At 31.4% G+C, this 25,785-nt stretch overlaps 1 protein-coding gene across 2 annotated transcripts in view; it reads right to left on the reverse strand.

The window, feature by feature from the left end:
- Nucleotides 1–25,785, reverse strand: part of LOC129224586 (uncharacterized) — a 78,480-nt gene that overhangs the window by 32,571 nt on the left and 20,124 nt on the right. For both annotated transcript variants that reach the window (XM_054859070.1, XM_054859069.1), the window contains exons 5-7: nucleotides 17,807–17,939; nucleotides 5,605–5,701; nucleotides 567–609 (exon numbers count right to left, since the gene is read on the reverse strand). In XM_054859070.1, coding sequence (XP_054715045.1) covers nucleotides 567–609; nucleotides 5,605–5,701; nucleotides 17,807–17,939 — 273 coding nt within the window. The remainder of the gene's footprint in view (nucleotides 1–566; nucleotides 610–5,604; nucleotides 5,702–17,806; nucleotides 17,940–25,785) is intronic.

The raw sequence follows: 25,785 nt of genomic DNA on the forward strand, positions 1-25,785 counted from the left end.
CCTTTTCTGACTAATGTTTTCATGAATGGTTTCAAACTTGCAGCAAGTTTTTTTTTTTTTAGGCTAAATATTTTGGGAGACAGAAGAAAAGCAATATGTCCGAAAGAGATATAACGATATTGCATTGGATCCAAAATGTGTTTCTTCAAATATCTCAAAAACTCATTTCTGCAAATGCTGCCATTTAGCTGCCCATGGCAGAAATTGGTCTAAAGGAAGATACAAGAATAATACATAAAATTCAGATACAAGAATAAAATTTAGTTTTAAATTTTTCAAGTAATATTTTTGCTAGATTTTCATGATATACATGTAAAATGTCTAACCTCTGTTTAATGTAATATGTTTCTAAGAAACTTGTCAGTTGTTTCAAATGTTTACATCCTAATGATAATGCTATAGAAATGTTTGGCATAAAGAGAACTTTTCAATTTTGAACTTGAACCAGTCTGTGATTTTACATGCATATTTTAGCAAGAAAATCATTAGGCAGTATTAAAACTCAAAGTTTATAAATTTCTACCTTAATAATAAAGAATAAATTTCAATAATATAATACACATTACCTGACGTCTTCAATCCTTTTCAATTTATTAAAAACACTTGTTTCTATAAACAAAAATTTTGGTGATTAATTTTAAATTTATGAATCAAATGATTATATTCAATCAACATAAAAACTATTAGACTATACAAAATAAACAAATACTGGCTTATTGCATTAAATCATTTTTGGTTTTACTATTATATTGTATTAAATAAATCATAAATTTAATTTAAAACAAATAAAAAGTTAAGAGGAAGAACTTGACAAAATTATGTGATTTTACATCACTGCAGTTAATATATTTACATATGGAGGGCACATGTGTATTAATATTATACAGGATATTCCGTTTTAACCTGCAAGACCTCTATTTTTGCAATTGCTACTCCTAGGTACATACAGGGTTGCCACAGAAGTTCAGGAATGAAATTCCCTGACATTTCCAGAATTTCCAGTCGCTTTTAGAAAAAAATTTCAAATTTAGAAAAAAATTATCAATAATTGTAATCTATATTTGGGTTAAGTTAAGACAAACTAAAAGTTTAATTACACTGATTACAAAAGGACTGAAATCTCAAACACACTAAGCAATTTTCGGCAAAGCCACAGTTTCAATGTTGGCATGTTTCCAAAAAAAAGTTCTAACCTATAAAAGCAAAAATGTTGAGACTTTTAATTGTTGTGAACATCATTCATTTCATAGGGGAAAAAAAGCAGAATGAAAGCCCTTAAAATACAAATAAGGCTACAGATGCATTGCGGAAAATACTAGTAATTTCTAGCTAAGCATGGCTTGGATTTTTTTTTCTAAAGAGGCAAAATAAAATGTAGTGATATAAATCAGAACTTTATGATTTTTGTATGGATATTTCTTTTCTTTCTTTTTCTTTGTAACCTTATTACATTCATTCTTTAAAAATGAGCTTGAATTTTCTTTCTCTCGTCTATCAGGAAAATTCGCATACCTGGAATGCGACATTTACTGTACTTTAGCATTAACAAATTGTGCAGTTGTTTTAACTATCAGATTGAAAAAATTAAGAAGAATTCCCTAACATTTCCAGAAATTTCAATAATTTGTGATTTTTCCTTGAACTTCCCTGATCATTTTAGGCAATTTTTATTTTCCCAGACAATTCCAGGTTTTCCATGTGCGTGGCAACCCTGTACATACTTCCAATTACAAAAATGTTGGACACGGTGAATAATTTTTCAACTTGTAATTCAACTCTTCAGTGGCTAAGTTTTATCGACCTTCACTTGTCTGAACAAAAAACCTTCGATGTAATATATTGCTTTTAGGGTTCAAAAGGGTCAATTAAAGTAAAAAGATGTACGTATAAGTTTATGTTTTTATTGATGAAAATATAAATGCATTTCACAAGGTGCTACAGTTGTAATTATCATAATAAAGCTTAAAAAATTGATATTACATAGTTTTATTATTTGAACACATTTTAAAGTTTACTTAAAAGTTTAAAGTTTATTCTGGTAACACATTACTTTTAAAAAAAAACCTATATTTTTTATGTGACTTCAATGTCAGTATCCGTTAAAATTTCAAGTTAGAAGCTTCTTCTCATGAGTGATTTTTAGAAAAAAGTAACGATTTTATATACAGGGTGTTCTGTTTTAACCTGCAAGACCTTTATTTTCGCAACCGTTAGTCCTAGATGCATACTTCCAATTGAAAAAATGTTTAAAATCAGATGCAGAGTTTAGATATTGAAAGTTCGAAGCAAAAATAAAAATGAGTCAGAAAATACAAAATTTAACTTTTTATACGAACCCTAGGTCCCCTAACTTATGTTAATCTCCATTGCAAGTCATTAACACAAAAAATTTGATACTTGTGCGATCAAAATTCAAGGAGATATTCGAATTCAAAGTTTTAAGGGACTATATAGAAGATGAGATTGGAACTTATCGTCCTTTCATAAGAATGACAGGTTGTAGAAGAAAAAAAAACTAATTATTTATATTTTTCATTTCTATTCAAAAAAAAATGCAAATGTTATGCCATGATATGCAAAAACACACTGCAAAACCTCAATCGATTTGTAAAACCGCATTCTATGCAGACATATAATTTTAAACCATTGTTAACTGCTATATTTCCCTCCAAAAGGTGTTATTGACAGCGACTGTAAAGTGGTGTAAGTCACAAAATGCTGTGTTTCATATCTCCGTGAATATTGGTTGTACCAATGTCAAACGTTTTGTGTCAGAATCATTTTTGATGGAGATTATTTCCCTAAACATAAGTTAAGGGACCTAGGACCCATATAAAAAGTTAAATTTTGAATGTTTGACTTGTTTTTATTTTTGTTTCAAACTTTTAATGACTTAACCCTGCACCATTTTGAACATTTTTGCAATTGGAAGTATGCATCTAGGACTAACGGTTACGAAAATAGAGGTCTTGCACATTAAAACAGAACACCATGAATAACTATGGCAGCAAAATGTTAAACAATGAGATTACTTCAAATTAATGAAGTATTTAAAAATTGTTTTTGAAAATTCCCACATAAACAGGAGACAATGTACCTGTTTCTTCCGAAATCAATGATGCTGAAAACCTTTGTAATTTACCTTTTCCCGTACTATTCATACTTCTTCCACAGATTAAGAATACAAACTCCGAGTTTTACAAGCAGGTTTCGCTATATCCCGCTTCATTGTGTTGCACATGAAATTTTTACTATACTTAGGCCCAACTTTCAAGATGATAGCTCTTACTGTTGAGAAATTATAGAGGTGGAAACAGACTTATGTGGGCACACTGCATTAAAAAGTATCGACATTTTCGTAAAAACTCAAGCCATCAATCAATTTAGACAAGTATGGAAAATATTTGAAGTATTGCTTTGAGATATTTTCTTGTTTAGTTCCAATGCATGCAGGGTAGGCATCTTATTGAACCACTAAAGGGATGAGGGCCAAGTTGAACACATCCAGTGACGGAACCTGGGTCTGTGGTGCGGAAGCTCGAAGCTCCAAAGTTACGAAGCTTCAAGAGAATTTTGATCAATAATAAATAAATGAAATTGTTAAAATTCCCAATTTAAACAAAAATAGAAATTTCACATTTCAAGAATTATTTTTAAATCAAAAATATAATAGCGCTAGTAATAGAGCTTTTCTGTCTAATACATTTATTGGTAACAAATCTAATAGAACAAAAGGACTACCACAATGGTCATGCATCATTTTATTTTTCATCTTTTAAATATTTATTTTATTTTATTTTTAAATATTTTACTCTAGGAAAACTACACCATAGATTTGAAAAAACAAAAGAAAAGGCATGATCTTACATGGGAACTTTAAGGGCAACACAGTAGTAAGACCTACACTGAGAAAGGGACAAGTTTGAAAAAGAAAGGGCGAAAAAAATTAAAAGTCTTTATGTACGCTGTTGACAAGAATGGAAAGGATACATTGCAGGACCTACAAGGGGGTTCAATAAGAAATGTGGTGGACATGGACAAAAAATGTACCCTCAATCTTATCTATATAAATGCATTCAAGAAAAATATGTTTCTCACATTGGCTGAATTTTTATTTTAAACCAAAGAAATGTTCAAATTTCTGCATTTTAAAGTTTTGGTGATAACAATAAATTTTAACATTTATTAAAGTTGCTGATTTAATGCTTGAAGGGAAAAATGGTTATTTTTCAGGTAGATATAAAAATCACCAACTTGGAGGACATGCTAGTAAAACGAGAAAAAAAAAGTGCCTTTTTAAGCACATTTAAGAACTTGAAGATTACCAGTTTTTAACTCACTCAAATTTGCAAACAACTTCACCCCAGTGCAAAATATTATAAGAATTTTTAAAAACTGATATTTTCAAAAAAAATTTTTAAATGGAATTTTCCCCAATTTCCCTAAATATTCCAATTTGTTTCCCTGTTCAAGATTTCAAACGGCCTATTTATCTACAACAACAAATGGATTATTTTTGAAAATTTATTTTTTGATTATTGTTACATGTTTATGTTTTACGGCTAAACAGTTTAGTACATTCGCCAAATGACTCGTATAAAAGAAATAAAAAAAATTAGTCCATACCAAAACTTAAGTTTAAATTACATTTTTTAGCAGTTTTACAAAAAATGATGAATTGGTCTTATTAGGAACAAAGTTCCCTAATAAAGCCATAACTCTGAAAAAAAGGCCAAAAAGGAATATCAAGCTAAAAAAAACAAAAAATTCTTCATAGTCAACATAAAAACATATTCATAAACATTTGATAAATGCAAAAACATTATCAAAAATTCCCTATTTACTTCAGTAGAAAAGAGAAAAATCAATCTTGACACTCGATTCACTGAAATTATTTTCTGTTTTTTGTTCACTCCTGCTCACAGTTCCTGCACACATGTGCATTGCACATGTGTGCAGGAACTGTGTGTATAAACATACAATGAACATTGTACAACATATGCAGTACTAGATTGTACCCTTTACCTGCAGTGTCTTAATAAGGACACCAGAGTTCAGATAATGCTAATCATGGCCCTATTGCACAGCAGTCTACATGTCTAAGGTATCAAATTACAAGAAAAAATGGTTACACACAGCAAGATTTTCCTTTTTGAATTCGTCAACTACATTAAGAAGGTTTTCTAGAACAATTAACTTCTTTAAAACTGGTAAACCCTGCCAAACCATGAACGAACAAATTTACTTACAAATTATCAGGCAATTTTGACAAGACTCTTTCATTATAACTGTTTACTTTTCCCAGTTGATAACAAACTGCTTGTTGATAGCACTTTATCATACGTTCGGCTTTCTAATAACAAGTAAATCACAATCAAGTGAATTTTTGGTGTCCTACATGGAAAAATGAGGGATTGGTCTACATGGTCTTCTCTGGCGTGCCGACGCCCACATTATTTCATATGAAAAAAGATAATGACCAAAATATAACATCTGCTTATCCATCACTTTTGCTAAAGTAACTTCCAAACAAGCACAGATAATTAATATAAATAAGATCACTATTTGTTTAAAAAGAGACAACATGCAAAATGCATTTCATACTTGTGGGACAATTGAATTTCTCTTCTCTTGGTGGTTCAGGTAATTTGAATAAACCAGGAGCTTCCTCAGGTAATTCAGTACAAGGGAGGTTTACCCTCTGGAAAGAAAATAATTAAAAAGTTTTTCAAATGATGAAATTTAATGGGAATTTTGAAAAGAAAAAATTGCATTTTTGGGACTTCCAATTTTGAATAACTTTCTGACAGGATTCCAAGCCCCATCCCTTCCTCTAACGTTATGAAATATAATAGCCTATTGTATAATTTCAAAAACATTTCAGGGGGAAGTCTTCAAGCCTCACTTTTATCTAACATTGCTAAAAGATGGTCTAAAGCTGCATTTTCAGAACTTCAATTTCTAAAAATTTTGGAGAAATGCTCTGAACTGAATTCTTTTGCCTAACGTCATCAAAGATGGCCCACTTAGTTTATAGAACTAAGCGTCCAAATTTTCTGGGAGGAACCCCTTAACCACCTTTTACCTAACCTCTTTGAAGATTGTCCAAAATTGCAATTTTTGAAATTCAGTTCCAAAAAATTTCTGGAGAAATTGAAATGGAGAAATTCTTCCACATCATTACCACAGATAGTCTCAAAATGCTATTTTTAACATTAAGGTTTCGAGGTATTTCCACAGGGAATCCCCCCCCCCCACACACACACTGCCCTTATCCCTAACATCACCAAAGATCATTCGGATTAGTATTTTGCAACTTTTATTTCAAAAATTCCACAGGAAAGTTCCAAATTACGTTTTGGAAACTATAATTCCGAAAAAGAAGAAAAGAAAATATGTAAACTGGCATTTTAAAGGAACAAAAATATGATAATTTTTTTTGGGGGGGGGGCAAAGAGGCCTCTTAGAGTTACATGCCCCTTTAGACTCCTGAAGATATTTAGCCCCCCCCCCCCTCCAATAATTTTTGCAAGTCGGCGCCCCGGGGAATTAGTATAAGGGGTCTGTCTAGGACTTTTTGTCAGGATTCCTTTTTTATGAACTTTATTATTTTACTTAATGAAAAGAATCAAACTGTTTTGTGAAAAATCAAATATCTGAAATTTTAAAACCCAACAATTTTGTGGTAATGCATCAATATCAAGCAGGATGGCGACAGGAACTGAAATTTTTTTTCGACTTTTCCCTGATTAAGTTCACTAAATTTCCCTGCTTTACGTTACCAATGATAATAAAAATAACCTTTCTTTGCCCTTCTTGCAAACCATTGCACATTAAATAAAATGCAGTGTTTAAAACATTCTAAGCTGTTAATAGAAAATATATTTTGAAAAGGTGCTCCTTTTTTAAATAAAAATAGTATATTAACTGCAAGGAAATATTATAGGAAATCTAAAACAAATACTAAACCAGTAACCAGCTAGAATAAGAATTCTAAGAAATTATTTAAACCACACTTAAAGACCTATCTAATCATGATAAAAATAAAACGTAAATATGGAAATAATTTTGAACTGAGTGATAGTATAGAATATAATTATTCTTAGATAAATAATAGACATATTTATGTAAAACAAACTGAAACCTTTTAACAATCAGTCTTGAGCAATTCTCTAATCAAGAACTTAGGTTTTAATGAATGAATATAGCATTTTAATCACTAATATATATATTTATTTATTTACTTACGTAAACAAGGTAATTCAATTTCAAATGGTTTCATTATTTGTCAAAAATAAATCTAGATTACTTTTGTAACAAACATTAAAATGCAAAAAACAATCAATTAATTTCAAAACATATCTTTACTAATATTATAAAGAGAGAGGGCGGATTTTTGTGTGTTTATATGTTCGAGGTAATCTTCGGAACCACTGCACCTATTTGAAAAATTCTTTCACTATATGAAAGGTGCTTTCTTACTGAGTAACATAGGCTATAATTCGAAAAAATGCGATAAATAGTTCTTTTTTTAGTCAAATTTAGGCCCAAATTTCACGTAAAAAGCCTATTATTGGCTATTAAAGGGGTGAAAAATTACTTGCACATATTATTATATATCGTTAAAAAGGGTAGAATTTTCTGCGTTCTAAACAATTTATTTCAATGCTCTAACTTAATTACAGCTGGAGTAATTTGCGTTTTTAGCTCAAACTTTTTTAGGCTTAGCTGAAATTTAGTCACTACTTTCTTCATTAAATCTATCAATAAAAAGTGAAGGAATTGTCCCACAGTTTTCTTTTTAACAGCATTGGAAAAAGCGAGATTTTTTACTCCAGATCTCTCTCGACCTATGGTCGAAAATATTAGGTTCTATCTTCGAAGGAAAAAAAGTTACAAGCGTTTTTAAATCAATTTCGAAATATGTCATCTTGATTCGGATTGTCAACCATTTTATTTTCGAGTTTCCATGGTTACGCTTTTTGAATCCATTAATTCTTTCCATTTTTCTCTTTTCACTTTCTTAAACTTATTTTATTTTGTATTTCCATGATTGCACTTTTAAATTCCATCTTTCGCATTTTAATTTCTTAAAAGTATTTTAATATCTGTCGTCATTGTTTGGAAGGGTAGTTTTGCATGGTGTTTTATTTTTCTTCTTTTATTTAAGCCTGGTTGTTGAATATATGTCACTTGAAACAATTTTTATTCTCACGGTAGACCGGGCAAAGACGGGCAACACAGCTCTTAATATATAAAGATTTAAAAGCTACTGAATGTGATTTTATACTTTTTTGTTTGTTTGGCGAAACATTTATTATTACCAACAAAAAATATCCGCTTCACTCGCAAAAGGGCCGGGTCGCTTGGCGTGTTAGGCGCTGAGCAGGTTCAGTCTAGGATTATTATTTTAAGGCAACCGTTAATTTAAGTCATTGTTTTGAAAGAAAAGAAACTTTTGATTTGTTTTTACCCAAGTGAAATGTACGACATTTTCTTTCTTTTTTTTTCCTGACGACGATTTTTGAATGTTCCACGGGATGTATTTTTTTCTTTCGTTAGACGGATCGATTATGATAGCGTGGTTGCTGGGCAAGTTTGGCAATAAACAATAGAGTCGCGGAATTATTTTTACATATGAACGACATTATTTGATGCTTTTTTTGTTGTTTATTTGGCAAAATATTTTAAATTGCAGTAAAAACCGCTTCACTCGCTAAATAGAGTTTTAAAGCAACTGCAAATATAATTTAATGATAAATTTTAAATTCCAAAGAAACTTAAATAGTTTTTTTTTTTTTGAAAAGGTGTGTACGCATTTTATACAAAGAAAAACGATCATTTCACATTAGAGGTGGAGGGGGAATCAATTTTTTTATTCAACGGGCTTCCATTAAATTTTTAGCACGGGCATCGCTGTGCGGGTACTGCTAGTATGTATATAATTTGGTTTTAAAATAACAGAATTTTTAAAATCAAAGAAAAAAAACCCTTTGTATAATTTGAGGCAACAGCAAATAACATGATGGCAAAATTTTCATTCAGTTTTAGCAGTTAAATTAAAAACATGAAGCAGTAATGGCTTAAGCTTTCATCACTATTTATTTAAAAAACCAAGATTTCTTCTTGAAATCATAATTACAGTATGCTAATTACTTCAAGACAATGAGTAAAGGCAAGGGAGCTAAGGGGTCATTCCATGTAAGTGATCCAAAGTTTTTTCCCTCACCTTTTTGTATTTCTTTGAAATTTGGCTCATCGATTGTATCCTTCAAGGTAATCAAAAGTCCAAATTTTTAGATTTTTATCTCTATTATTTTTTTATTTATAACACTTTGATTTTTCAAAAAACCCTCTTTTTTTCATGGATGCTTGAACATAAAATGGACGATAACTCAGCACCAAATATAGATAGAAAGATTTGGTAAAAAGCATTTTAAAGTACATTAGTTGCTGTTTAATGGGATATGCAAAATGACTAATTTAAAAAAAATTTTAATTTAAAAAAAATGAAATTTAAAGTTTAAAATTAAATTTTTTAGAAAAGGTATAATGAATTTTTTTAAAAAAATTCTCAAATTTGTGTGTATTTTATCTTTATTTGTGCAAAGTTTCAAGTTGGGATCTCAATGGAATCATATTTTCATGAATTTTTAAATAGAATTTGACTTATGAAATAATGACATTTTTTCAGATTCTAACTAGTTAAATATGGGGTTCTCTTACTGGGGATGGTCTAGTAAGTAGTAATTGATCATGACTATGCTTGAAATGAGCTGACATGAATTTGTTGATTAGTACCCCCCCCCCCCCCCCCCCCGACACACACAACCACTTTTTATCCTTTTTTTTTTTCAAAACTGTATTCAAAAAAAAAAAAGCTGGCACGTAAGAGTTATATTCATAATAAACTGGGAGGAAAGCTGCTAAATATCAGTAGTGACTAAGCCTTATAAATGGGGATGGGGGTCATAAAAACTAAAAGTCAGAAAAACTTTAACAGACAAAAATAGAACCACTCATTTGCAGCTTTTTTTCTTTCGGAAAGTGGGACGGTAGGGGGGAGGGGGGGGGCAATCTGGAATGAAGCTTAACAACATGGAAGGTTACGCTCAAACTAGCAAAATTTGTTTGATCTATAACTATTTTTAATATATCTGTAAATAGATCTTGCTGCATTGCTCTCCTTTACAACTGAAATTAAAAAGAAAACTAGCGTTAAAGAAAAGAAAAAAACAGTTGCACTTCAAATGTTATGTTGTAGAAAGATAGTTTTATGCGGACAGACATATGATCTGATGCTTAGATTTATTTTTAGTTTAGTGTGAAAAGAATGGAACAACATGGGGGGGAAACACTTCTATTTTGCTATGATCTCGGGGCAAACTATTTCTCTCCTCCCTTCAAAATTGAAAGTTGGTGCAGGGGTATGGGATGAAATGAATCATAAATTTCCTTATCAGATAGTGAATTAATCAAGTACACTTTGTAAAGTACGGATTGAAAAAGAAACACTTGGTCTGAAAAAAAAAAAGCATCAGGTGAGGCGTGATACTAGTATAGTGTTAATCGTATGGGTGGGGGGGGGGGGGAATGTACTTTGTCTTGTGTTAAAGAACATTTACCAGCTTTTAATATGTTTTCTATTCATTTTGTTTTATTTTATTCATTTATTTATTTTTTACATTTTGAAAATAGTTTTGAAAAAAAAAAATAACAATAAAAGTGGTGGTGCGGGGGGTGGGGCTTTTTCTTGCATTAAAGAAGAACATTTATCAACTTTTAATAAGTTTATTATTCATTTTGGTTTTTTTTTATTTATTTATTATTATTTTTTTTACATTTTGAAAAGTTTTGAAAAAAAAAGATTAAAAGTGGGGGGGGGGGAGCTTACCAATCTACAAATTCATGTCAGCTCATTTCAAGCATAGTCATTATCAATTACTACTTACTAGACCATCCCCAGTAAGAGAACCCCATATTTAACTAGTTAGAATCTGAAAAATATCCATTATATTTCATAAGTCAAATTTTATTTAAAAATTCATAAAAATATGATCCCATTGAGATCCCAACTTGAACATTTGCACAAATGAAGATAAAATACTCACAAATTTTTGAGAATTTTTTAAAAAATTCATTATACCTTTTCTGAAAAATTTAAATTTAAAATTTTAATTTTTCAAAAATTAATTTTTTTTTGAAATTAGTTATGTTTTATATTCCATTAAACAACAACTAATGTACTTTAAAATGCTTTTCACCAAATCTTTCTATCTATATTTGGTGCTGAGTTATCGTCCATTTTATGTTCAAGCATCCATGAAAAAAAGAGGGTTTTTTGAAAAATCAAAGTGTCATAAATAAAAAAAAAAAGATAAAAATCTAAAAATTTGGACTTTTGATTACCTCGAAGGGTACAATCGATGAGCGAAATTTCAAAGAAATACAAAAGGGTGAGGGAAAAAATTTCCCAAATTTTGGATCACTTGACATGGAATGACCCTAAGGCATTAATGACGGCTTCCTCTTTGCCTGTAGGGTTGTTTATTTTATGTAGCATGAAATATGTGAAAGGAAAATTCAAACTACCCAAAATAAACAGCTTTACAAACACAGAAGCAATTTTAAGAAGTTTTTTAACAGGAAAGAAATAATCAGAGTTTCTTTAAACTTGGAGGATAGTTTGTTCAACTTTTGAAGCACACCTCATAATTTTTTGAAGTCATTTCCACGAGATTAAGTGAAGTTAAAAGCTGCTGTCCATGGGCAGTCACCATCGCTGGTGGGCACTACAGAAGCCACAATTTTTGTCTGTAATCATTACAATTTTTCTTACCCCAATACAACATATTTACTAAGAATACGAACCTAATTGTGATCAAAAAAATTGAAAATTGCACGTTTTTAAGTTGCTTGATTACAATGTTATGATTTTCTACCATTTTTTCACATTTCTTGCATTAAAAAAAAATTATGAATAATATCATCAAAGAGTTCATATAGAGTATAATTGAATAAATTAAATTCACACAAATATTTAGAACGATTGGTCAATAACTCTTTGAGCTAGTACCCACCAGTTGGAAAAAAAGTCGTTTTGAGAAAAACGCGTTTGAAAAAAAAAATTCTGTGTATGTTTTCGAATCTCCACAGTCATTTTAAGAGTTCATAGCTTCGGAACTAATCAGAGTTTTTCACTGAAATTTTTGGCAACATATTCTTTAATAGTTTAACATTTTATGACATAAAAAAGTGGATATTTTGACCAGTCTAAACTGATTTCCCCCCTTAATACACTTGCATTTAGAGACAAAGACTTTGTTCCAGCAATAGTTATTGAGAGAGGAACAGAGCTAATGATGTAAATATTAGTTCCAAGTTTCAAAGAATAACAATTTAAAACTGAAGGGGAAAACTAGAAGCCTCTGGCCAATCCTTTTACAAATGCCTACATTCCTCCAACTCCAGTCATCATAGCTCATGAAATATTAATATTAAATTAAAAATTTAAAAACCAAACCCTTAGAGCCAACCTTATAAATTACTAGGAGACATTTCCTCTACAACTGTCCAAAATATTGCATATGCTTATGATATTAACATCATAGAAAGAACTCCTATTGACCTCAAGCAGGCTTTTTTGGATCTAGAAAGAGGCCAAGAAAATTATCCTCTTAATTAATCCGAGTAAAACTAAGTAGATGCAATTTATTTGTGACATATGCTGATACATTCAAGTACATCAAACTGGGAGGATACAAATTTGAAAAGGGGAATTTCTCCACTTACCTTGGCTCTGAAATTAATTCAGACAATTCCAAGCCCCAAGACGTAAGGAAAAGAATAACAGTGGCAAACGCTTCTATTGTATAAGAAAATTTCTGAAATCTAACAACATTAAAAGATATGCAACTTTACTGATGATGAACTATTGATGACAATGAAAGGATTCAAACAAGCCAACAGGGATTGAACCATTTAAAATATTTGCATTTGGAGACAAAGACAAAGCAAAAGTAACGGAAAGAGAAACTGAACTGATGCAACATCAGTTTCAAGTTTCAGAGAATAAGAATTCAAAACTAGAAGTGAAAGCTCAATCAAAGTTTCTGGCAAATCTTTCTGCAGGGTTGATGCTAAGAAATAGGGGAGAATTCCCTGTGTTTTCTCTGTATACATATGCAGCATTACAAAAGAGTAAATGCCGAAATTCCAATAAGAACATGAATATTCTGATAGCTTTATCATGGGCGGGGGGGGGGGGGGGGTGGAGGAATATTTAAAAAAAAAGAGAGAAAGTAAAGAATTCATTAAAACTAAAAAAAAGAGCCTGGTTGCTGAATATTTGCACTTTACTTTTTATTGAAAAAGAAAAAAATGCTTCTCTTAAGCATTCATTACTTGGACCTTAAAGGATGAAAAATGCAAAAGTTAAGCATAATAATAAATATTAATAAATTTTTCCTTTCACAAAAGGTATTTTAATATTTACTTTTAAAAAACTTTTAAGCAATGCTTTTAGTTTTAGGTTTGAGCTCTAGTTTATTGTTTTTAGTTTAGCAAGTGGTGCTTTTGCCCATTGTTACTCTATATTGCACTGGAGCTTAAACATTCTCTTTTAGTTCACAGTTAAAATTTTGGTTTTTTGACCATAATTAATGAATCTTCCATGGCTGATCAGCTCTGAATTCATACTTTATCTTTTCCTACTCAACAGCTGTTTGCAATTTTCCTTTTTATCATCATTAATAATTTATGATTTGTTTAATATTTGAAATTCTGTTTGCCTAATTTTATATATATATATATATATATATATTTCATTTATTTATTTATTATTCAGAAAATCTAAAAACTTAAACCTGCACTTTTTATTTTCAAGTTTGATTTTTCGGCTGATTTTTGAATTTCCTGGGGCATGGGCACCTATTCTACAAGTGCTGATATTTTTGCAGCCCCAGCCATTGCAATTGATAAAATATTAATAAAATACTAAATTTAAAAATTTTAAAAACCCAATCCATAGGGCCAACCTCATATCAAAATGAACCTTATGGGTCAGAACGAAAATGTATTGAAATTTTTTCAAGATAACACAGGAAAAAAGGGAAAAGGAAACAATCACAACTTTTTTTTAAACTAAAATTTGCTAGTTGAAAAAGCAGAATTTAGAGAGAACACTGAAAATCTTTTTTAAAGCCCTTCTTATCGATAAAAATGAATCATTACTAATTGCGTGTATAAATGCTTAGAATTGTATTGAAAATCTGCTAAAAGAGGTTTTGATTCGAGAGCTATGTAAATTGGAAGTTCCAAATTCCAACAGGTGCAGAAAATTTTGTTCTTTCGATCGCTAGTAATATTTTTAATGTGCAAGTGAGTTTCCACTTACGACATTTCAAAAATTCACTAATTAATATCTTCAGTAATTAAAGCATTGCAATGATGAATTCTAGCTAAGAATAATCTTAAGTCATCTGTAAAACAGAGAAAAAAAAAGATCAATATCGGTTAATCCATTTAGAAGCCACAATGCCATAGAAACAAAAAAATATATATGTTACGGCCAAAGCCCGAAATTGGATAGTTCGCGAATTGGCCAGCCAATTCGCGAACTGGCCGGCATTGCTGAAAACTTACCGGCCAAAGCCCGAAATTTTCTTGATTTCGGGCTTTGGCCGGCCAATTCGCGAAGTGGCTAGGGACGATCGGCCAAAGTAGGAAGAAAGAAATGAAGAGCAGATTATTTTCATAAACTTTTAAAAATAAAATATTTTGAAATGAGTACTTCGGTGCACAATTTTTTCTTAAGTACACTTGGTCCAGAAACAAGCTCAAATATAAGCGATACCTCTGTGTGAAAAATAAGCTTGTAATGCATAAAAATATGATCTCGTCTTATTCTATTCTCATATTTAAGCCATAATAGATATTATTCAGTGAACGTATGATATGTGATATACAACGTGATTATTATAATTATGTGATACACAACGTGATTATAATAAAGGGCGTTAATATAATCTTCAGGCTATTATTATACCGTGAGGATTAAAATAACATTTCTATTATCAAAACATGAAGTTCTCAAAAATGAGTAGATTTTACTGATTTTTAAGTATTCTACTTTAATAGCTCATTTTACTAATTTCAAATGAAGAAAACAATTACGTAGTGTAAAGCCCATCACTTATTACTACAAGTTGTGAACTTCCACATTATAAAAAACAATTTTGTAATCAACCTTACTCCTTAAATTTGGTGGAAGCATAGCTGCATCTACTGCTCTGGAGTAACTTAACTAATATAACTGGTGCAAAGTTCCACATCGCTTGTGGAAGGTTACACCATGGTAATATAACTATAGCGTAGCTTCTCACTCATTTCTACGTAAGGTTAGACCATTGAACTGGTTCTCATTTTCAACTGTAAGTGGACTTATACTTCAAGTTAACTATTTGATGGTTTAAATTAACCAGGTAGGTACATTAAATGATCAATTAATATTTTTTCTACACGTTTTAAATTGAAAGTACAAAAGTAAATTAGTAGGTGAAAATACTTGAAATTTCAATATAACAGTATTTTTAAAAAATCATGCTAGAAATCCCTTGTTTTTTTGTCTTCTTTACAACTTTTGCTTTCAATCATTCGTTTATTCAATATTTATCAAGTTCATTTTTTCCCACAATCAATATTCACCAATTACAAACAAAACGTTTTTATTGCACTATTAGAGGAATACCCAAAACACCAAGTAGGGTCTGAACTCACAACGGGAGTCTTACAGACATGTCGCAAAGCAAGAGAACTGCTCGGCCACAAAGATCCGTTTTCATTTCGCTCATAAGATTTTACCAACTCTTTGCCGATATTGATCTTTACGCATAGATTTTGAATTCTACTGACTGCAGTTGGGACATACACGAAACATAGTGCAAGGTTCCTCCAACAATTTGAGTTTTTTAAACAGAGATACTACACACTCCAGAATTCGTGTAACATTACACCCATTTATAATGGCAATCTTACACAATTTTTTTCCAGTGCATGACATTTCGAATTGCATAAACATTTATCCCTCTTCAAGGACGGTTACAAGGGAGGGGTGATCGCCCCTTCTTTGAGCGAGATACAGGACCTTCTTCTTCAGGTATATATTTTCAATATTTAAGTTCCAAAAACAGCAAAACTACATAATCTTCGTCGGTGCTGGGAGTTTTCACGCATTAAAATAAACGTTAGTCACTCCACATCTCTCACCTAAACCCACAAGGTCTTGCAACCATTCGGGGGAGAAGTAGAGGAGTCTCTTGTCTCTCTCACTTGCAGCGCTGTCATACCGGAAATGACACATGTACCGTCTACCAGTCAATCTACGATCTGCCATTATCATTTCAGGCTTTGGCCATGGATTCCCGGTCAGTTCGCGAAATGGCCAGCCAAAGTAGAAAATACAATAGTAATTGCAAGTATTTCGGGCTTTGGCCAAACCTCTTGGCCAATACGGGAAATGGCTGGCCAATTCGCGAACTGGCCGAACTTCGGGCTTTGGCCGTAACATATACACACACGTCAAACTTATAACCCCTTTACGTGTTGTGTCTTTTTGATACTTTTGCCTTACGTTCAAATAAATATTACACTATTTCTTTTGAATATTTTTGAATGCTACATTGAATTTATGTATGAAACAAAAGACTAACATCTTGTTTGAGGATAAAACCTGAGGGTTACCATTTAATGTCAGTCTAGATGAAATAACCCGATGTTCGAGGAATTTCGAGTTGTTTCATCCACTGCAGTAGGCAAGTCTAACAAAATACTTCATTTTACTAATTTTGCTAAAAACATCAAGATGTAACATTTAGTCAAAACTCGAACACAACTGCGGCACTTCAAGATATTATTCAAAAAATTGGGTATTTTATGTGCAGTTTGCTCCAATGGCACATTTTTAAGACTACCGATCATCAAAATTAGAAAAAATGTTTTTTTTTTTTTTTTTTTTTCCGCTCACCCTAATGCATATATTTACCATCAACAGCCTCAAAGTAGTCACTAATGTTTTTTGGGTTTACAGGTCTCAAGCATTAATGTTATCTAAACCAGAGGTTGGCAAGTAATTTTAGTTAGGGCCAGGACACATTGTTACCCTAACCATTAAAAACAAAAATCAGTCTAGCAATTGCTTTCTAACACTAGAAAAAGTAATTAAAGCTGTGCCTAAAGAGATTATTGCCTAAATAACATTATTTTTAAATAATTTATTTGTGTAATTTAGAATTACACAAACATTTTTGCGGTCCAGTGCTTGACCTTCTGTACTTTGGATCTGGACCGTGGCCACCAGGCGCTGACTGTTGATCTAAACAAAATAGTCATCTTATCCAATAATAAAAGTAAATAAGTTTATTTTCCAAAACTAGTTCAATATATAGTGGTATTTTAAATTAATTTTATGTTACTCACATAGCTTTATGAAAAAGAATTCAATTTAATTGCACATGATGAATTATCAATTTACAATTTTTATGCACATAAAAATTGAAAAAAAAAAAAACTTAAGATTTGGCCCCATGTTCCATCTGGGCTGAATTGAATCATAAGCTGTTTAAGTATTCAAAAGGAAAATGTTCATAATGTACCTAAATATAATGACATAATTAATTGAAAACGTACAGTAACAACATAGGAAAACTACATTGATGAATATAATGATTCAAATCAAGGAAACAAGTCTATTTTAACACTTTATTAAAACACTTAATATAAACATAACATATCAAAAAGAGCAACTCACCTTTCTCAGTCCTGAACGTCTCATTGACATTGCATTATATCTTAAGTGATCACTTAATTCTTTTTGAAGCTGTGCTATTTTTTCAAGCTCCAATTGCTCAGTGGATTTAATTTCTTTTGCTCGTTTAGGTCTTCTACCAAAAATAAAAAGGAAAAAAGCTAATAACTCTAGAGATTGAGAATAAGATAAAATTGTACATCTTTAGATTCACAGACGTTGAACTGTTTGCCGTCACAGTGTATCCCGAATTAATTGAATATATATGTTTAATAAGTGTGCTGATAAACAATATTTGATTCAAAAGAGTCAAGTTTATAATTTCAAATCAAAAGGGGGATGATGGTATAAGATTAAAAGTTACAATTAAAATGAACTAGAGTCAGTGGTGAAAATACATACACAAACAAAACATTAAAAATTGCTAAATCTCTCAGTTCAATTTTCCAAGTTTTGCTAGACTAGCTTTGTCAGGTTTATACGAGTGATAGTAAAAACTATAAAAAAATACCAGGGTGTCAATCTAAAACAATTGATTTAAATCAAATATTTTTTTTAATCACTGATTTTAAATCATTTTTTATCATCACTGATTTAAATCAATTTTTAACCTCAACGCAAGAAATCCTCTTAAAAACTCTAAATTTCACTAGTTCTGACTTTTTCTTAGCATAACCCATGTTCCTCAGATTGATTTTGTCCTATGTGGTTTACCATTTTTAACTGTTCAGATTCTCTCCTTACCCAAAATAAAAATTCAAATATTTAGTTTGTGGCCAGTGGACACTTTAATATTAATCTCTACTAACTTTTAATAGCAGTCACTGCCCTTAGGACATTTTTTCAGTAATGAAAACAATTAAGAAATCTTAAAGCACAACAGAAAAACAGAGGGAGTGAAGAAAAGTCCTTGCAAAGAAGTCCTATTGCTATAATGTACACATCATTGTACAAAATGGAAAAGGAAACTCAATATTAATATTCCTTCAACCATGAGTTCTTGTAAAAAATGTTAGGCACATACATTTTCTTTTTCAAGTACTAAAAAAACATTCATCAAATTGAATTTTCCAACTAAAAGGGCAGTAGCTCTATTTTTTTTTTTTTTACAATAATTAAACTTATAAGCAATGAAATACAGTAGACCCTTATTTTACGCAGAGGTTAAGTTTTACTGAAATTCTGAGCAAATTAAGATTTAATAATAGTTTTTAGATGGGGGTTAGGTTCCATAGATAGAAAAAATAACTTCACTCTAATGATAGATAAAGTTTAATGTCTACTTATTCCAATACATATGCACAACATGCATAAAGAGAACATGAATTAACTTAGTCTAGTGTTTATAAAAAAAAAAGAGCTGGTTATGACATTCTATGGCAATCTTTTTTTTTCCTCTATATCTATTTTCAATTTAATGCATCCATGATCACTCGCGTTATTTCCATGATAGGATCTTACTTCACTAACAAAGATCATTTGACATTGTCAAGGAATGGCTTAAACTTTTCAATGTGAAAGGCTTTTGGTTATGCGTCATCAATGTTGATATCAACGTTGGTTTCATTTTCCTCTGTTACTTCTAAAAGCTCTTCCAGTAAGTTCTGGACTGTGAGAGTTTAATTACTTTACTTCTGGAAAGAGCTCTAGAACTAACAGCATAAAATGTCTCCAATGGCCCAAGCTTGATTATTAGCACGCCAAAATGCAGTTCATTATGTGTAATCTACAATCTCCGGAGTTTGGATTTTGAAAAGGGGAAAATTTTATCTGTTTGTATTGCCACTTTCACATAAAAAAAAAGGTGTCAAATCTTAAACTGCGTAAAATTCCTGCATAAAACAAGGGTTGATTGTATACACAGGGTTCATACTCTATTCTGAAGAAAAAATTCCATGACTTTTCCATGACTTCATAAAAATTTTATGACCTTGATACACAAAGAGAATAGTACTATTTAATATCAAACTGGCCAATTTTTGGAAATGTGAGTAAGCAAAACTTCTATGTGAGTGCAACTACCTCATTGAAACACTTCTTTGTGGTTGATAAAACATTAGTGCACACTGCAAAAACTAATTTCTTCTTTTTTGTTTTCTTTACGTTAATTTAAGTGAAGTAAAAATACAGTAAGTGCAATATAATTATGATTAAATGTTTAATATTTTTCTTTATAAAAGGGTAGAATGATAAAGAAGGGGACAAAGGTTGAATGAGTCATTCCCCCTAAGTATCAATAAATTTGCTTTAAAAATTGCCTTTTAGTGTCAATAATGCATCTTATCATCCATATAACATGACAGTATTTTGGTTCTTTAAAGTGAACATGGTATAGTATATACATGGTATAGTATATATATGAACATGGTGACAGTATTTGGTTCTTTAAAGTGAATCTGAACATGCCATTCTTTAGTATGTTCAGATTTCTAATACAGATATTTATAAAACTAGTATGTTGTGGCCATCACGAAACTTTCTTCTACATTTCTTTTTTTTTCTGATCCCTCCCCATGCTTGACGAGGAAGCAATATTCCCAACAAAAACAAAATTACACATGCAAAAACTTGACGACCATCCCAATGTCTGAATTATTGCAAAAGCAAAGCAAAGAGCGAAAATTGAAAGTTATTGTAAAGGCTTGCTTCAATGAATTACAAATATTTTATTTGTTAACAAACATAAGATGGCAACAGTTAAAAATTTTAAATCATTGAGATAATATTTCCTATCATTTCCATACAATTAAAATCACGAGAAATACGCAGACGACAATCTATTACGATTTATCTTTCTTATTGTTGCATTAATAAAAATATTTTTATTCGCAAAAAAAAAAAAAAAATCAACACCTCTTGGAGCGATCGGCGTCAAAATAGAACCAAAGCCTGTTTACATATGGATTCACATATATTCCAAATTTCAACCAGAACGTAGCATTACTTCTTGAGATAGGGCACTCAAAATGGAAAAAAAGAACGGGTGATTGCGCTACCCCCCTTTTAGCTGTTGACACAAAAATAAAATCAGTTCTTATACCCACTAAGGGCTACTTGCCGATAAATTTTTCTTTCATTCCGTTCATTATTTCTTGAGATACAGCAGTCACAATTGACGACAAAAAACGTTCTACAGCTCAACCCCCGTTTCAGTTATTGACACCAAAATTGAATCAGCACCTGTTCCTGTTAATACCAACATATGGACCAAATTTTGTTTGATTCCGCCAGTAACTTCCTGAGGAATAGCAAGCACGCGTAACTCGAAAAACGTCCCATTGCTCCACCCCCCTTGGAGGAATTCGCGCCAAAAACTAATGGGCACAAGTTCACATAGGGGCACATATGTGTACTAAATTTCGTTCGATTTCATGCGGTAGTTTTTGTTGTAGAGCGGCCACAAAAAACTGGTCACACACAGACGTGACACACATACATACACACATACATACATACACACACACACACAGACAGACATTTTCCAAAAATAGTCGAAATGAACTCAGCACACCTCAAAACGTTCGAATCCGTCAAAATTCGAAATTCGAAAATTTGCACGAATCCAATACTTTCTTCTATATATTAGATATAGAAGAAAGTAAAAACATTCAGTAGCAAATAAATCTTCTGACTCAAATGTACTTGTTTACTAATTTACACATTTTCAAATGCATATAAATTAAAGGGTTTAGAAATTCCAGAACATAGTGTTTGATTCTTCTGAAATTGAACCTAACAGTGGGCTACATGGATAATTTCGCGAGCCGTATATTGGGCACTACTGTTTTAAAATATTAGAATTACCATATTTCTATCGCCTCATTAAAGAACTTTATTTTCTAAAAGCTTCAACAAACCAAGAAAACTCAGGGGTGCCCACCTAATAGAGGGTCATAGGGCAGACTGCACCATTGAAATTTTTAGGGGGGTTGAGGGGTATTTTTCTCATTTGGGGGGTCTCTGCAATATTGAGGAGGGTGAGGCTTGCCCTTAAGAGGAGTGGGCAACCCTGGATAACCTCTAATAAATTTAATAATATGGTTTTCATGAATGATTGAAACAAATTCGGAAGCAATTAACGTAACGTTTTTTGAGTGAGCGCAGCAAAATTAAGAAAATGTAAGTTCACCACGACAGAATATAAAATGTATGAGTTAAAAATGATGATAAATTCAAAACTAGTGATGTCCAAGCAGTAAAATCACATTGCAAAAGAAGAAGGGCAACTGCTACAGAAGTGGATGCAATGGGATTTCAAAATTCAGATTTGTTATGTGGATTGTTCAATTTTCCTGCTTTAATAGGATTTATATGCAATACTATTAAATCATTCATGACTTCTAACGCTCTTTCAGCAATTGTTACTTTCTCTTTGCCCAGGAAATTTTTCCATGATTTTAAAATAAATTTCCATGACTTTTAACGAAAATATTAATTTTCCATGACTTTTCCAGATCTGAAATTGGTTTATTTTTTTTCCATGACTTTCCAGGATTTCCATGACCCGTACGAATCTTGTATAAATTTTTTAGAAAGCAAGCAAATAAAAATTAGTAGCTGGATTTCAAGGCACCACCTTTATACATAAAAAGTTGTAAAACTTTAAAATATTGATATGTGCCGAGCGTAGTTACAATATTTGCCGCCCTTTTGTCGTGAAGTACCTAATATTTCAAAAAAAAGTTGTTTAAATTAAAACTACAAACTTAACTATTAAAGGTGTTTCTTAATTTAAATTAAGAAAAAAGAAGATTAATTTTATTCTAGATTCTTGTAAAGAAAAAAAAGGAGGGGGGGGGGGCAGGGTCCACACTTGAAACTAGTATGTTGTGGCCATCACGAAACTTTCTTCTATATTTTTCCTTTTTCTGATCCCTCCCCATGCTTGACGAGGAAGCAATATTCCTAACAAAAACAAAATTACACATGCAAAAACTTGACGACCATCCCAATGTCTGAATTATTGTAATAACAAAACAAAGAGCGAAAATTGAAAGTTACTTTAAAAGCTTAATTTGAATTAATTACAAATATTTTATTTATTAACAAACATAAGATGGCAACAGTTAAAAATTTTAAATCATTGAGATAATATTTCCTATCATTTCCATACAATTAAAATCACGAGAAATACGCAGACGACAATTTATTACGATTTATCTTTCTTATTGTTGCATTAATAAAAATATTTTTATTCGCAAAAAAAAAATATCAACACCTCTTGGAGCGATCGGCGTCAAAATCGAACCAAAGCCTGTTAACATATGGATTCACATATATTCCAAATTTCAACCAGAACGTAGCATTACTTCTTGAGATAGGGTACTCAAAATGGAAAAAAAGAACGGGTGATTGCGCTACCCCCTTTTTAGCTGTTGACACAAAAATAAAATCAGTTCTTATACCCACTAAGGGTTACTTGCCGATAAATTTTTCTTTCATTCCGTTCATTATTTCTTGAGATACAGCAGTCACAATTGACGACAAAAAACGTTCTATAGCTCAACCCCCGTTTGAGTTATTGACACCAAAATTGAATCAGCACCTGTTCCTGTTAATACCAACATATGGACCAAATTTTGTTTGATTCCGCCAGTTACTTCCTGAGGAATAGCAAGCACGCGTAACTCGAAAAACGTCCCATTGCTCCACCCCCCTTGGAGGAATTCGCGCCAAAAACTAATGGGCACAAGTTCACATAGGGGCACATATGTGTACTAAATTTCGTTCGATTTCATGCGGTAGTTTTTGTTGTAGAGCGGCCACAAAAAACTGGTCACACACAGACGTGACACACATACATACACACACACACACATACATACATACATACACACACACACACACACAGACAGACATTTTTCAAAAATGGTCGAAATGGACTCGGCACACCTCAAAACGTTCGAATCCGTCAAAATTCGAAATTCGAAAATTTGCACGAATCCAATACTTTCTTCTATATATTAGATATAGAAGAAAGTAAAAAGTGGGCATATTTACATCAATAATCGCGATTTCAGGCAATTCTTAGTAATGTTCAGGGAAAGGGTGGTTTAGCATTTGCTCCCAATTGTTAGAAAAAATGAAAGTATGTTTTAGCATTTTCTTTGTAGATAATAAGGGTTGGAGGCACCAAACGGAATTTTTCTGAAAAGTTTTAAAATGCAAATTTAGGTTAGTTTGGATGTTAAATAAATTGGGAATGTTTGGATACTTATTTCGAAAACTTTAAGCTCTGAAATATGGAAACTTAGGCTATCTTTTTACAATGCAATTGTATGTGTATTCTAAAGCAGTTGTGGGCGTACGCGGAAAGAATGGCGCTGAGGCTTATTGAAATATTTTCTAAGTTAAAATGAATTTCAAGGATATCTTTGGTGGTTTGGAGGAATGGGGAAAGTTTGGGGGCTTTCTTTAGAAATTTTTCAACACCAATCTAAAAAACACAATCTTAGGTTGTCTTTGCACCAATCTCTCCTGGAAATTTTGTGTAATTGTCCTTTGATTTTAGGCTTTGTTTGATAATGTTAAGTGGGAAAGGAGGAGAGAAAGGATTACCTCCCAAATTCTTTCTCAAAGCTGAAATCTATATTAGGCTATCTTTGAGAAAGATAAGGGGTTCGGCATCTCTCCTCAGAAAATTTTTGAAATTGAAGTTTTAAAAATGCAGTTTAATTCTTTGGAGACATTAGATGATAGAAGGGAGGGGCTCTAAGAGATTTGTCTCTGAAAAATTCTGAAATTGAAGTCCTAAAAACACATTTTTGTGTTTAAGCTAACTATGACCACGTTAGGAGATCAAGGATAATCATGGTTCAAGTGCTGTTTCTACGAATTTGTACTGAAATATTCAAGTTTTAAAAACAATTGAATGCACTTTATGTTGAGACTTTAGAAGAGAGGGTGGGCGTTTTCCCGTTTTAGCTAATGTTAAAGGTATAGGCAGGGACCGGGAGTCTGTCCAGAAACTTTTCGAAATTGATGTCTAAAAATTCTAAGATATGTTAGGTAATATTAGGGAAAGATATGGGAGATTCTAGAGCTCTCTTGCCTAAACCAGGATTGGGATAAAAACTTTTTTTTTGGAAAAAAAAAGGGCTTTTTTAGTTTAACCAGGTTTTTTTGGTTTAAACTGGGTTTATTTGGTTTTTACTACCATTTGTAAGAAGAGCAATTTTATTTTGGGAAAATCATGAAGATTTTATGAATTAATTGTTAGGGTATGTTTAATACTCATATTTGTACCTAATTTCTTTGTAATTAAAAAATTAAGAGTAAAATCTTGTAATTTCATTTCCTCATACTTAGAGATTTCAATTGGAGAATATTACTTGAAAATCTTTAACTCTTATAAAAAAGGGGTCTTGGTATAAGTAATCAAAGCAATAATTTACTGTGGTAGTTTACACATTAATTACAAATAACAAAATAAATTCGTGCAAATTAATTTCCTCATAATCATAGCTATCTACTATAAATAAAATAAAAGTAAAATTAAAGTCAAGCATTCTTAAACATGGAAAGTATTTTGCAGTATCTACAATGAGTCTGATGTACATTATACAACTTTAAGAATCAAAAGATCAACACATATTTTGTTTCAATGTTTTAAAAAAATTATTTTATTTTTAATTATGTAATTTATTTACCTAATGTATCAGTGACAACAATTATAGAAACAGGACAAGTAGGTTTTAAGAAAATCATTACGTTTTCCGTTGAAGACATTATTTCTCCTGGTTTAATGCATTTAGGAATACAATATTTTTATCAAAGAAAAACTAGTATGTTGTGGCCATCACGAAACTTTCTTCTATATTTTTCCTTTTTCTGATCCCTCCCCATGCTTGACGAGGAAGCAATATTCCTAACAGAAACAAAATTACACATGCAAAAACTTGACGACCATCCCAATGTCTGAATGATTGCAAAAACAAAACAAAGAGCGAAAATTGAAAGTTACTTTAAAAGCCTTGCTTGAA

This window comes from Uloborus diversus, chromosome 6 (assembly GCF_026930045.1).
Source record: "Uloborus diversus isolate 005 chromosome 6, Udiv.v.3.1, whole genome shotgun sequence".
Taxonomy (NCBI): domain Eukaryota; kingdom Metazoa; phylum Arthropoda; class Arachnida; order Araneae; family Uloboridae; genus Uloborus; species Uloborus diversus.